This window comes from Camelina sativa, chromosome 15 (genome assembly GCF_030686135.1).
Source record: "Camelina sativa cultivar CO46 ecotype springtype chromosome 15, ASM3068613v1".
Classification (NCBI taxonomy): Eukaryota; Viridiplantae; Streptophyta; class Magnoliopsida; order Brassicales; family Brassicaceae; genus Camelina; species Camelina sativa.
This window is the reverse complement of record NC_141894.1, coordinates 18,584,204-18,597,608: the sequence shown is the minus strand read 5'-3', so window position 1 is coordinate 18,597,608 and position 13,405 is coordinate 18,584,204. Positions and strand designations below refer to the sequence as shown.

Below are 13,405 nucleotides of genomic sequence, written 5' to 3'. Positions count from 1 at the left end.
ACAGAGAACATGCTAATGAAGTTGTTTTCACGCTATTAAATGGCAGGTAAGACACATTTATTCCACATATCATGTTGCTAACAGTTTTAAGTCTCACTCTTTAAAAAATGTTTCTACTATCTTCATCTGTAGGAATGAATCTATAAAGTGTCGTGCAATAAACAACTATGCTACCCTTTTCATGTATTCATGGGAGTCGTCAGGATGCCATCTCACATTTCAAAACAAACCATTGTTTTGTGTACTGCATTTCTGGAGGGTTGGAGAGTATGAAGGTATGACTGTTAATAACACTTACAAGATTTAATAAATGCTAAAGACTAGCTATTTTGTATACTCATTTACTAAACTTTTATAACACTTTAAACATCTCTAGGTAAACCGTGTATTGAAAACACATTGGCCTCCTCCAAGATCTTTATAAAACCGGATTTTGAAGGACTTGAGTATCACAAGGCTATGTAAGTTTAAATGTTTATTAATACCAAGTAGTATATCATGCTCGGGTTTAACTTATGAATGTACTTTCTATATATTAGCTCCGAATCTGCTGGACGCTATTACATAAATCATATAATGGAGCATGAAGAATAATCTTAAGGGGATTAAGGTGAAGGCAAATTTGTTAAAAAAACTTTTTTGGATATGTAAACTTTATAACTATTTGTAATGTTTGTATGACCTCGAATTAATGTTGCTTTTCTAATATAATTTCTATTGTCTAAACGAAGTAAATTACTTTGACGCAAATCCTTATCCAACATAATTTTAATTAACCATAACAAATGTATTGGGCTTACCAAATTCATGAACATTGAAATTGGGCTTACCAAACTCTTATTCATATGTCCATTTTAAAAGTTGAAATTAAATACTTAAGATACAAATTAACTGCAAATTTTGAATATTTCTAAAAATAACTGTAATTCAATTTAATAAATTAATTATTGATCAGGATCCGACTTTTCTCTCTTTAAAATACAAAATTTTAATAGGTTTTATACATTTTATCTATTTTGGTAAGAACATTACTTCTTTTGAAAAGTCAGATATAAAAATTGTGGAAAATAAAATAATGATGAAACATTCCCAAAAAAAAAAGACAAACAAAAAAATGACTTAGCATATTAACTACTATAAAAAATTAAAAAAATCAAAGATGTTTTCAAAATATAACAAAAGAATAGATTTAACATTACAAATTTGCCATAATCCTCAATATTATTTTTTGCTGTAACATATCACAAATGATAAGATTGCTATGAAATTAGGATATAGAATTTCATATTGAAGAAAATCATTTTGTTATTATTATCAACAATGTTGTATGAAATAAAATAATTGTTATCTGTATCATAATGTCTATATATTAACTACCAGGAGGACTGATCCAAAATTCTTTAGTGAAATAGCTATTCTAAGACCAAGAAATGACGATGTTGATAAGATAAATTAGTTTCAATAATATTTTTTGCAAATGAAAAGTTTTGTTGTATCATAAAATGTATTTTTTTTAATTATAAACTGTTGGTACATTGTAATAATAAATTAACATCAAATATACTGACTATAAAAATACATTTAATCTGTAATTATAATCATAATTATAAATATTAAAAATGTTAAATATTCAAAAAAAAATATCAGACACTAAAACGATTAAGACGCAACGCTACGTTTAATCGTGACTGTTTGTATTCTTACAAATCCGGAATCCCGTTTTCGTCTTTGATAACAGAGAAGAAACAGGAAGAAACCCTAATTTGGTAAAATCATGAGAATCGATTACATTTCTGATCTTCATCGAGGAAGAACGAACTGGTGTATCCACGTTAAAGTCTTGAATTCTTGGCATGTCACCGAATTCTTCACAAAACATGTTCTTCTTCTTGTGGATACAAAGGTTAGAGAAGTTAATCGAATGTCAATTTTACATATATCTGTTATTTTAGTAGTGTTTATATACTAGATTTTACACAAGTATTAACAAACTTTGAAGGGTGACACGATTGAGGTCGCCTTTGTCCCAACTATACTTAAAAAGCTCCGAAAGTATATTTACGAGGGCGAATGGTATGAAATTCGGAATTTCCAAATCATCAATCCAACCTTTAGAGAGAGGAATACTCATCATCCTTTTCAGATCAAGTTTACGGATGATTCAACCATGTTCCTGCTCGAATCAATCAACTCCAAAAATTACTTCCGATTCGAAGATTTGGATGATATATATCGTGGAAGGATCAATCATCACATCTCTTTCGGTACGTTTTTCTAAATTTGTTTGTAATTTGTGTTGAGTTATCTAGAAACTTTTAAAGAATTTTGGAACTTTGTGTATTGGTCCCTCCAATAGAAAAAGTACAAATTGAACTTTTACCAAAATAGTTTCATGTGAATGTTAAAAAGCTTTGGAGATGTACATTGTAAAGAAAATTCCTGACTTTTCCCAAAAATAGATGTTTGCGGATGTGTAGTAGCTGTGGATAACAGAAGAAATCATGGAAATGGAAATGGTGGTAATGAAGTTGTTTTGACACTATTAAATGGCAGGTAAGACACATTTATTCCATCTTTACTGATTTTAAGATTTATAAGTTTGTCTTTATTATAGAATGTAACAAGTATATTCATCTGCAGGAATGAAACTGTAAAATGTCATGCAATGAATTACTATGCTAACCTTTTCATGTCTTCATGGGAGTCATCTGGATGCCATCTCACATATCAAACTGAACCGGTATTTTGTGTACTGTGTTTCTGGAGGGTTGGAGAGTATGAAGGTATGTACTATTAATAGAACTTGCTAGATTGAACAAATGCTAAAGACTAGGTTGTATACTCATTTAGCAAACTTTTTTAACACTTTAAACATCCCTAGGTGAACCGTGTATTGTAAACACATTGGCCTCCTCCAAGATCTTTATAAAACCGGAGTTTGAAGGACTTGAGCATCACAAGGCTATGTAAGTTTTTAATGTTCATAAATATCAAGTAGTGTATCATGCTAGGGTTTAACTTATTTCTAATTTTTTAGCTTGAAATTTGCTGGACGTTATTACATAAAGCACATAATGCAGCATGAACGGTAAACTTGAGGAGTTTAAGGTGAAGGCACATTAGTTAACAAACTTTTTGTATATGCAAACTTTATAATTATTTTGAAAGTTTGTATGATCAAGTACTAGAAACCCTTTTATGGGTTGCTTTCTAATTATTCTTAATGGTCTAAACGAAATTAAAAATTATTTTGACTCAAATTCTACCTAATTTTAATTAACCATATAATATGTATTGGGCTTATTTAATTCTTGAAAATTTGCAAATAGGCTTCAAAATATTTTTAAGAAGTTTACATATATAGAAGACTTTAATAAACATTTTGTTAAATACTCTTTTTCATTGTCCATTTCAAAATGTGAGATTAAAAGTTTAAAATACAAATATAATTACAATTTTGAACATTTTTTAAAAGAACAAAAATCTAATTTGAAAATAGGATATTAATTTGATATATATATTTTTTTTAATTCTTGTCCGCACAAGTGTGCGGGTAACTCTGATAGTGTATAATATGAATCTAAATCATTGTTTAAAAGTTTTAGGCCATATGAGACTTTTGTTTTTTAAATCAATAGTAGTATTTTTTTGTAGTTAAATTTTGTAAACCATCACAAATATGTAATATCGACGATGATGATATTCCCATTTTATAATGTAGAACGAAACATCATCGGTTGATTCTGATCCGGTTTTGTGTCGGTCTTCCTAACATTTCTTTAACATTCCTATTTTATATACGTATTTTTTTTCCCCCAACTACGATCTCTCTCTCCGTGAGTCATAAAATGATACTCCTACTTATAAAAAAAAAAAAAAATAACAACTACTTCGAAATTGACTAAAAATAATCACGTGACAGATCAGCATTTACTTAAAAAATGAACATCTGGCGTCTCTGTGTTGTATCTTCTTCAATCCTCGGTTTCATCCCAAAAAAAAAAAAAAAAAAGCCACAGTTCTCTCTCTCTATCTTGGTGTGATCTCTTGATCCGAATACTTCAATCTCCGATTTCGTGATTCAAGGCGGGCATCTTCGGAGCCCATCATGTGGAAGCTGAAGATCGCCGAAGGCGGTAGTCCATGGCTGAGAACCACCAATAATCACGTCGGACGGCAGTTTTGGGAGTTCGATCCGAGTCTCGGTACGCCTGAAGAGCTCGCTGCCGTGGAGGAAGCTAGGAAGTCTTTCACGGAGAACCGATTCTTGAAGAAACATAGCTCCGATCTGCTTATGCGCCTTCAGGTACGGTACCCTCACTTGACTTGCACTGTGTTATTGTTTCACCTGGAATCAATTCAAATTAGATGCTCTTTCTAATTGACGACTGTGTTATTGTTAGCCCCCCTTTACTGAACCAAAACCAAGTATAGTACTACTACTTCATGTGGATCTCTACTCTAGTTTACAATAATATTACAAATAGAACTAATTTCTAAGCATGAAGCAACAAAAACAAACAAAAGCAGCTTAGTCTGTAATCATTATTGTTGTTTTCTGATCTGAAAATGATCTCTCTATCTATCTCTCTTTCTCTGTCTGTAGTTTTCAAGAGAAAATTTGATTAGCCCAGCTTTACCTCAAGTCAAAATCGACGATACTGATGATCTTACTGAGAAGATTGTGGAAAACACGTTGAAGAGGGGTCTAGATTTCTATTCAACAATACAGGCGCACGACGGGCACTGGCCAGGCGATTATGGTGGTCCTATGTTTCTTCTCCCAGGACTGGTCAGTTCATATATAGTTCGTCTCGCTAAGCTTTCTTTTTGCGAATCTTTTTTTTTTTTTTTTTTTTTTTTGCTCAAAGCTTGATGATGCTGATTACAGATAATTACACTCTCCATAACTGGTGCACTGAATACAGTATTGTCGGAACAACATAAACAAGAAATGCACCGTTATCTCTATAATCATCAGGCAAGAAATTTCTCCTATCTTAATCATTGATAATTCTGATTCCTCGCAAATGGCTGATTTTTGGATTTTCCTATACTGTTCTTTATCTTCTTAGATACATAATATGTTCATACAAAAATACATGTGTAGTTGTTTGTGTACACACATCTCTATGTTTCAAGGAGTTCCTTCATCTAATTTCGGATTGTTGACGCTACATGGTTTCAGAATGAGGACGGAGGTTGGGGTTTACATATTGAGGGCCCTAGCACCATGTTTGGGTCTGTCTTGAACTATGTTACTCTAAGGCTGCTTGGAGAAGGACCTAACGATGGAGATGGAGCTATGGAGAAAGGGCGAGATTGGATTCTAAATCATGGTGGTGCTACCAATATCACATCTTGGGGGAAAATGTGGCTCTCGGTACTGAAATCTTGCCTTCGATCTGTCCCTATCATTTTGAATATTTCTGTTACTTGACTTACTTTTTTGCTTGGATCTGCTATTACTGTAAATAAAGGTACTGGGAGCTTTTGAATGGTCTGGAAATAACCCACTGCCACCTGAGATATGGCTTCTTCCGTATTTCCTACCAATCCATCCAGGTGCTCATAAATATTTGTACAACGACAATTTCGTGTGTTCTTGACTCTCTCAACTTGGATACTGTTTAAGCTTATTCTTTTCCCAGTCTTCAATTGTTGGTCGACTAAATTATTCTTTCAAAGGATGTGCCTCTTATAATCAATTTTTGGTTCAATAGCTATACAATGATATGGAGAACGGAAAAACCTAAGTGCTGTAACCATGCCCGTAACTGTTTTGTCTCCTTTATACTTCCTTAGGTCCAACTACTTTAGTGGGGATTTAAATATGGTTATATTGGTGATGAGCTCCATAAGCAGTAGATTATCCCAGACTTTATGATATGGAATACCATTGTTCATGGACAACTCAAGTAGAGTAAATCTCGAAAGAATTTTAAATCTGATCATAGCTCTATTAATGCTTCATGCTTGTTCAAAGCACACTTATCGAATGTATTCACCCTGTGTGTAATTAGAAAGATGGATTTGGTTTCTTTTGCTACAGCTTGCTTTTTAGTTCTGATGTATATAGATATAGTGCACAGTAAAGCATCAAAATAAGTTTTTTTTATCATGCTCCAGGAAGGATGTGGTGCCATTGTCGGATGGTTTACTTGCCAATGTCGTATTTGTATGGAAAGAGGTTTGTGGGTCCCATAACTTCCACTGTTTTATCACTGAGAAAGGAGCTTTTCACTGTACCATATCATGAAGTCAACTGGAATGAAGCCCGCAACCTTTGCGCAAAGGTTCGTGGAATGGATGATGGATTCTGTAACACAAGCTAATCCGTTAAACGGAGTTACTTGCTTTCTTAAAATACCTGAGCATTGCAGTTTAATGAGATATTGTTTGGCTGAATAACACAATTAGATTAAATGATTCTTAATAGATTATTCAGTACTCAAATATAGGTCCTTATACACATAGATGTGTAGTCAGATGCTCAGGGGTAACTGTTTTTATGCTGATAGTTGCTTTTCTGTTGAAGGAGGATTTATACTACCCACACCCACTTGTCCAAGATATTCTTTGGGCATCACTTCATAAGATTGTTGAGCCTGTTCTAATGCGATGGCCTGGTGCAAATTTGAGAGAAAAGGCTATTAGAACCGCAATAGAACATATTCATTTTGAAGATGAGAATACTAGGTACATCTGCATAGGTCCCGTGAACAAGGTATGCAAATCAAACATCCACAACAGCCTCTGTAACGTTTTCTAACCATTGTTATTATTCTCTTTCACAAGTTCAGTATGGGGATATGTTCAACTTTGCCTTTTATTTCTGGTTTTGAATCCTCTACTTTAATCATCTTTGTTTTGTCCTTTTATAACAGGTATTAAATATGCTTTGCTGTTGGGTAGAGGACCCAAACTCCGAGGCTTTCAAGTTGCACCTACCAAGAATCCATGACTTTCTCTGGTTAGCTGAAGATGGAATGAAGATGCAGGTACCGCATATTTGTAGATATGATTATGTTAAGTAGATTATATCGACCAAGGTGACTGCCGAACCAGTACGAATATTATGTCTCTGGAAACAGTATACAAATATACACTTCAAAATATGATAGTACTTAGAATGACATTATCACATTACTACATTAACTATATGAAGTTGGGGATTTTACCCTGTTATGTGTTTGATAGAATCATTTTTTGAATCATAATAAAGAAGCAATGAGATTTCTTCATATCTTGTTGTGGTGACCAAAAAAAAAAAAAAAAATCATATCTTGTGAGCATCTACATTTCTATGCACTCTACCATGCTTCTTTTTCTTCCTGCTAACCAAAACCCCTACTTTACTTTCTATCCAATTACTAGTTATAAACATTGAACCTGTTGTCCATACTCTAATGCAGCAGCTATTGACAGGGTTATAACGGAAGCCAGCTATGGGATACGGGTTTTGCTATTCAAGCGATTTTGGCAACTAACCTTGTCGAAGAATATGGACCCGTTTTGAGAAAAGCACATTCATTTGTAAAGAATTCCCAGGTTTGTGATAGGCAGTTAATGACGATCAGCATGTTTCTCTGGATGCTCTTTTCGCTCTCATGATTGTTTCTTTTCATGGTATAGGTGTTAGAAGACTGCCCTGGAGATCTGAATTACTGGTACCGCCACATTTCTAAAGGGGCATGGCCTTTCTCAACTGCAGATCACGGTTGGCCCATCTCCGACTGCACCGCAGAAGGACTGAAAGTAATAATAAAGCGATAGAGTGACCTTTCAGGATTTCTTTCTTGGTGGTAATGAGTTTGTTATTTCCTCTTCAGGCTTCTCTTTTGCTATCTAAAGTTCCCAAGGAGATTGTTGGTGAACCAATAGATGCAAAACGGTTATATGATGCTGTTAATGTTATCATTTCGTTACAGGTTAGATTTGGTTTCTATTACCTGTAGTAAATACATGGTATTTTGATAAGTCATAGGTCGTCTTTCTGCTCTGTTGGCCTTTTATTTTTTTTAAAATGCATATTTCGAAAACCAAAACATTTTCCTTGTCTAATTAGCAGATAATATCTGATTTCAGAATCCAGATGGAGGCCTCGCAACATATGAGCTCACCAGATCATACCCTTGGTTGGAGGTATTGTTTATGTGCCTAGATAAAGATCTGTAATGTTCTCAAGCCTGATAACATATACCTTTTGTATCTATTTGTCAACACATATTTGCCTTAGTCCCCTTTGCTTGAGGTTTAAGGAAAAGTTTACTCATTTTTGTTGGCAGCTAATCAACCCAGCAGAAACCTTTGGCGATATTGTTATTGATTATCCGTAAGGCACTAGCATCTTCCATTGAATCATCTAGTTAATCCTATATTATGTTTTGCAAATTTGCTTTGATGCGCAAGAATGGTTCTGTAGTTACGTGGAATGTACATCAGCTGCCATCCAAGCTTTGATATCATTCCGAAAGCTGTATCCTGTTCATCGGAAGAAGGAAGTAGATGAGTGCATTGAGAAGGCAGTTAAGTTCATTGAATCTATTCAAGCAGCAGATGGCTCATGGTTAGTCTCTAGTCATTATAAATCTAAAGCGTACACCAGGGTGCACCTGTTTCGCACATTGTATCTTCTAGTTGGTGTATATCTTGTAACCTGTGATATTTCCTTAGGTACGGATCATGGGCTGTTTGCTTCACGTATGGTACGTGGTTTGGAGTGAAAGGGCTGGTAGCTGTTGGAAAAACATTGAAAAACTCTCCACATGTTGCTAAAGCTTGTGAATTTCTGTTGTCGAAACAACAACCTTCGGGCGGATGGGGAGAAAGCTATCTTTCATGTCAAGACAAGGTTAATAATTACTTTGTATGTTAGCTAAATTCTACTTACTGCTACTTTATGAATTGCTGAATTACTTTTTTTTTGTTTTTTACTTTCATGAATAGGTCTATACAAACCTTGAAGGCAACAGGTCTCATGTCGTGAACACGGCATGGGCTTTGCTCGCACTCATTGGTGCTGGGCAAGTGAGTAAATTCCTTAAGAAACTTTAAACTTCAGTTCATCGTGACACTCACTCTCTCTCTTTATACTTTTATTTCTTTGTGTGTATTTTATTAGGCTGAGGTAGATCAAAAACCACTGCACCGGGCTGCAAGATACTTGATTAATGCACAGATGGAGAATGGTGATTTTCCACAACAGGTAATAAGTTGCATCAATCACATCGGTATTTGGAGTTTCTCTTGGATAACGGAATAATTAATCTATTGGCTCTCTATTTCAGGAAATAATGGGAGTCTTCAACAGAAACTGCATGATAACATACGCTGCGTATCGAAACATTTTCCCGATGTGGGCATTGGGGGAGTACCGTTGTCAGGTATTATTGCCACAAGGAGAATGACTCAAGTGTTCGAGGTAATTGTTTCTCTAGGGAAGGAACTGCGTAGCTCCAAGTTGTGTTATCCGTAATGGATGTGCTCTGATGCTTTCGTGAACCAATCTTTGTGTAATTGACTTGAACTCAATTCTTGGTTGCAGATTTTGTTCGTTCTCTTGAATACCGATTTTAGCAAAATGTCATTTTTTATATATATTTTTTTTGTTGTGAAAACAGACATTTTCTTGTATTTGGTTTTCAATTCATGTTTTCCGCTTAGGTCATGTCTCCGGTGGTTTCCCACTTTTCTCATTATAAATTGGCTTTGACTGGTTACATTTATTTAAGTAATAATTAGTTGTCTCTAAAATAAGTTTTCCCGTTGGTAGAATTGAAAATAAAATATCAGCTAGAAATGTAGACGAAAACAAAGCAATTTCTTCTACAAAAGCTACTACAAGGCTTAAAAATCTCCTTACGCAACTATCACCATCTCCTAGAGGGAAACTAACTTCATCCAAAACAAAATGAAGTGAGCCGGAAAACACGGTAACATGAAAAAGAGATGTTAGTGTACCTTTTTCATTTGTTTTTGTTTTCTCGCATGCTTAAAAATTTGAACAGATTATGTCACTTACAATCATAATACGATAAGTAGAGAAGAGCAGAGAAAAGAAAATGGCGGGAAGGTCGTTGAGGCCAGCGGAGGTGGTTAATGAGAGGGCTGAACGATACCAAGGGAAGGTCACCGGCTTCGTCATTGTCACTTGTTTTGTTGCAGCCATTGGTGGATGCATCTTTGGATATGACATTGGCGTCTCAGGTTCTGTAATATTCCCTTTTAAAACCCAAATTTGTAATGACCAAGTGAGTTTATATATGGCATGGTGTTTTTTTGTTTACTAACAGGAGGTGTCACGTCGATGGATGAATTCCTTAGAGAGTTTTTCCATGATGTGTATGAGAAAAAGAGAGATGCTCATGAAAATAACTACTGCAAATTCGACAATCAAGGACTTGCAGCTTTCAACTCGTTACTGTACATGGCTGGTTTAGTTGCAACTCTGATGGCCTCACCAGTCACCAGGAACTATGGACGACTTGCAAGCATCATCTGTGCAGGGATCTTCTATGTAATTGGAGCTGCTGTAAATGCTGGATCAGTGAACCTCAAAATGCTTTTTCTAGGACGGATCATGATCGGTTTTGGCGTTGGATTTGAAAATCAGGTTTTTGTGAGAGGACAATGTTGTTAATGAGAAGACCAAAATATGTATAATCTAACTTATGTTTTTCCTTTCAGGCAGTTCCTGTGTACTTATCAGAGGTGGCACCAGCCAATTTAAGAGGGGGTCTAAACAGTATGTTTCAATTGGCAACAACTCTCGGGATCTTTTCAGCCAACATGATCAGTTACGCCACGCAAAAGCTCAAGCCTTGGGGCTGGAGGCTCTCTCTTGGCTCGGCTGCTTTTCCGGCTATTCTCATGACCCTTGGTGGTTATTTCCTGCCCGAGACTCCCACCAGCTTGATCGAGAGAGGATTAACAGAGAGAGGTAGGCAAGTCTTGGAGAAACTAAGAGGAACAAGAGACGTCAACACTGAGTTTCAAGACATGGTAGCTGCAAGCGAGTTGTCGAGTTCTATAAAGCATCCTTTCAAGGAAATTCTACATAAACGCCACAGGCCTCAGCTCGTTATGGCCATTCTGATGCCAACATTTCAGATCCTCACTGGCGTAAACTGCGTTCTCTTTTATGCGCCTGTTTTGTTCATTACTATGGGATTTGGAGGAAATGCTTTACTCTACTCATCAGTCCTCGTAGGAGCTGTCCTTGTTCTCTCAACTTTTATTTCCATTGCATTAGTGGACAGATTAGGACGACGAGCTTTGCTCATCAGTGGTGGATTACAAATGATCATTTGTGAGGTTAAACTATGTTACCGCTCATCTTTTTGCAATCATCATACAAAAAGTTTTAGTTCAAGTCTAAAGGGTTTTGGTTTTTGAGTTAGGTTATTAACTCTGGTCTCACTGTTGTTTGTAAACAGGTGATAGTCTCAGTGATCTTGAGATTGAAATTTGGAGACAACAAAGAGCTATCAAAAGGATACTCGATCCTCTTGGTCATCTTTGTTTGCCTCTTTATTCTAGGCTACGGATGGTCATGGGGTCCGCTAGGCTACACCATACCGAGTGAAATATTTCCCTTGGAGACCCGTTCTGCGGGGCAGAGTATCACCGTTGCTATCAATCTCCTCATGTCCTTCATCATTGCCCAAACTTTCCTATATCTCCTATGTGCTCTAAAGTTTGGAATTTTCCTTGTCTTTGCTGGTTCGGTTTCCGTGATGACCATCTTCGTTTACTTCCTCTTGCCTGAGACCAAAGGAGTGCCAATTGAAGAGATGACACTAATATGGAGGAAACATTGGTTCTGGAAGAAGATATTACCTGCAAATCTTGAAGCTGAGAGCAGCCATGCACAACGAACACAATAGTAAGGTTAAGGTATACCATCCAAATGTATAATCATAGACCTACAAAAAGATTCATGAACGTTTATGTTGCATTTTAGTGTGAGTACAATATATGAAAAGCTGCTAAACAAGAGTTACTTTCCAACAACCTGAAAGGGAAAGTGACTCCAGACTCGCATCAGATAGTACCAGGATCACTATCCCAATAACCCATTAATTTTCTTCAATAAATTTATACGTGCTCAACATATCGAAGTATAAAGATGGGGCTGACGTTGATTAAAAAAGTTCCACCTAGAAGTTTCAATGGGAAATATTGAAACTGAAACAGTTATGTATCAGCTCATGCAGTATTCATAGCAAGAAACAAAATTGTATACTAACACCTGATGCAAAATTCTATCTTTTAATTGGTGAAATAACCAAAAACAGAGTAGAAGAAGCACACACACACATATATATATATATATATAACAACAAATGTACTCTCTTAATTGGTTACAACTTACAACTTACAACTTAAAATAAAACTAGGTACTAACCCGCGGTAGACCGTGGGCTGAACATTTTCTTTTAAGAAAATCTGTAATAATTTGTTTTGTTATTATGTTATTTATAATAGTTTGTGATTAAAAATTCAATTTGCTTATATTAAAATTTTAGCATTTTAAAAGTGTTTATTGAAAACCTGTCAATAAAACATTTCCATGTAATGAATAAAATTGTTTAAACCTTTGTCAATTAAACGCAATTCTTGCTATAGTTGTGAAGTAAGTAAAAAGATATAACTAACGTGTAAAAAGAGCAACTAAATATAGCTAGTGAAGGTTCTGAAAAACCTATTTGAAAACAATGTTCATTGTTTTTTTCTGTGGCTTCCATTTTTTTTTGTAATAAGCACCTTCAAGCATTATATATATTTAAATCTCAACTTAGTTTTATTTTCCTAAAAAACAGTGGCTGAAAGAAAAATATAACTTTTTAGATTTAGATAAAATACCATATATATATCTTTTATTTTTTATTTATTAACTTTTAAAATCTAATCCGTTAAAATCTAATACGCGGGTTAATACCTAGAGAGTTTTGTTGATTAGCTGTTAATTTTTTTTTAAGTAGGAATTAGTTTTGATTCTAATAAATTTTTCTTTTTACTTTTCTATAATTTATTTTGTTATATATGTCCCTAATTTTCGTTTTCAATTAATTATATTTATTTAATTAATTAATCTTAATTAAGTTTTTATAATGGCAATTGAATGTAATTTTTTACACATATTAAGGTTAGTTTCATATTTGTAAATTTTAATTAGGACATCAAATTAAAGAATTGCCTTAAAAAGTACCTTTATAAAGACCTAACTTAGCAAATCAAATGACACAGATCACAATTCCATCCTCTGTTTCTTGGCAAGCTGCGTGAAGCATTTCAGCAAAAAATTGTCCCATAGTGTAGTGGGCATTATATTCTCACTGAAAAGAAAAAATGGGATAGCAGTTAATTGTAAAACTATTACGTAAATTTTTATTTTATTAAG

At 34.7% G+C, this 13,405-nt stretch overlaps 3 protein-coding genes across 5 annotated transcripts; all 3 read left to right on the top strand.

The window, feature by feature from the left end:
• Positions 1–1,774: 1,774 nt before the first annotated feature.
• LOC147926796 (uncharacterized) lies at positions 1,775–3,123 on the top strand. The gene is made up of 6 exons (XM_087487210.1): positions 1,775–1,903; positions 2,000–2,264; positions 2,460–2,553; positions 2,641–2,783; positions 2,882–2,966; positions 3,081–3,123. Exons 1-6 carry the CDS (start codon positions 1,775–1,777, stop codon positions 3,121–3,123), a joined length of 759 nt encoding a protein of 252 aa, XP_087343336.1.
• Positions 3,124–3,823: 700 nt separating this feature from the next.
• On the top strand, positions 3,824–9,670 carry LOC104747242 (cycloartenol synthase). 2 transcript variants are annotated; one of them, XM_010468841.3, is made up of 18 exons: positions 3,824–4,306; positions 4,607–4,792; positions 4,892–4,981; positions 5,189–5,383; positions 5,481–5,565; positions 6,130–6,296; positions 6,539–6,727; positions 6,888–7,001; positions 7,429–7,551; positions 7,636–7,758; positions 7,833–7,931; positions 8,089–8,145; positions 8,289–8,335; positions 8,426–8,569; positions 8,677–8,854; positions 8,950–9,030; positions 9,125–9,208; positions 9,291–9,670. In XM_010468841.3, exons 1-18 carry the CDS (start codon positions 4,109–4,111, stop codon positions 9,408–9,410), a joined length of 2,280 nt encoding a protein of 759 aa, XP_010467143.2. In that variant the 5' UTR covers positions 3,824–4,108; the 3' UTR covers positions 9,411–9,670. The 2 variants fall into 2 exon arrangements, 1 of the variants encoding a protein (XP_010467143.2); XR_015581771.1 differs by having other exon boundaries at positions 3,900–4,306; positions 7,416–7,551.
• A 105-nt stretch (positions 9,671–9,775) lies between these two features.
• Positions 9,776–12,015, top strand: LOC104747241 (sugar transport protein 7-like). Of its 2 annotated transcripts, XM_087487666.1 has the most exons (5): positions 9,776–9,953; positions 10,045–10,209; positions 10,296–10,615; positions 10,690–11,316; positions 11,439–12,015. In XM_087487666.1, exons 2-5 carry the CDS (start codon positions 10,065–10,067, stop codon positions 11,886–11,888), a joined length of 1,542 nt encoding a protein of 513 aa, XP_087343792.1. In that variant the 5' UTR covers positions 9,776–9,953; positions 10,045–10,064; the 3' UTR covers positions 11,889–12,015. The 2 variants fall into 2 exon arrangements, with proteins under 2 accessions (XP_087343792.1, XP_010467141.1); XM_010468839.2 differs by having other exon boundaries at positions 9,903–10,209.
• Positions 12,016–13,405: the final 1,390 nt, after the last annotated feature.

Excerpts from the sequence above, each read along its gene's own strand:
- LOC147926796 (XM_087487210.1), top strand. The coding sequence starts at position 1,775 with ATGAGAATCGATTACATTTCTGATCTTCATCGAGGAAGAACGAACTGG. Across the intron at positions 2,554-2,640 it reads TTGACACTATTAAATGGCAG|GAATGAAACTGTAAAATGTC; the intron begins GTAAGACACATT and ends ATTCATCTGCAG. Across the intron at positions 2,967-3,080 it reads CTTGAGCATCACAAGGCTAT|CATGAACGGTAAACTTGAGG; the intron begins GTAAGTTTTTAA and ends CACATAATGCAG.
- LOC104747242 (XM_010468841.3), top strand. The coding sequence starts at position 4,109 with ATGTGGAAGCTGAAGATCGCCGAAGGCGGTAGTCCATGGCTGAGAACC. Across the intron at positions 6,297-6,538 it reads CCCGCAACCTTTGCGCAAAG|GAGGATTTATACTACCCACA; the intron begins GTTCGTGGAATG and ends TTTCTGTTGAAG. Across the intron at positions 7,932-8,088 it reads ATGTTATCATTTCGTTACAG|AATCCAGATGGAGGCCTCGC; the intron begins GTTAGATTTGGT and ends ATCTGATTTCAG.
- LOC104747241 (XM_087487666.1), top strand. The coding sequence starts at position 10,065 with ATGGCGGGAAGGTCGTTGAGGCCAGCGGAGGTGGTTAATGAGAGGGCT. Across the intron at positions 10,210-10,295 it reads ATATGACATTGGCGTCTCAG|GAGGTGTCACGTCGATGGAT; the intron begins GTTCTGTAATAT and ends GTTTACTAACAG. Across the intron at positions 10,616-10,689 it reads GCGTTGGATTTGAAAATCAG|GCAGTTCCTGTGTACTTATC; the intron begins GTTTTTGTGAGA and ends TTTTCCTTTCAG.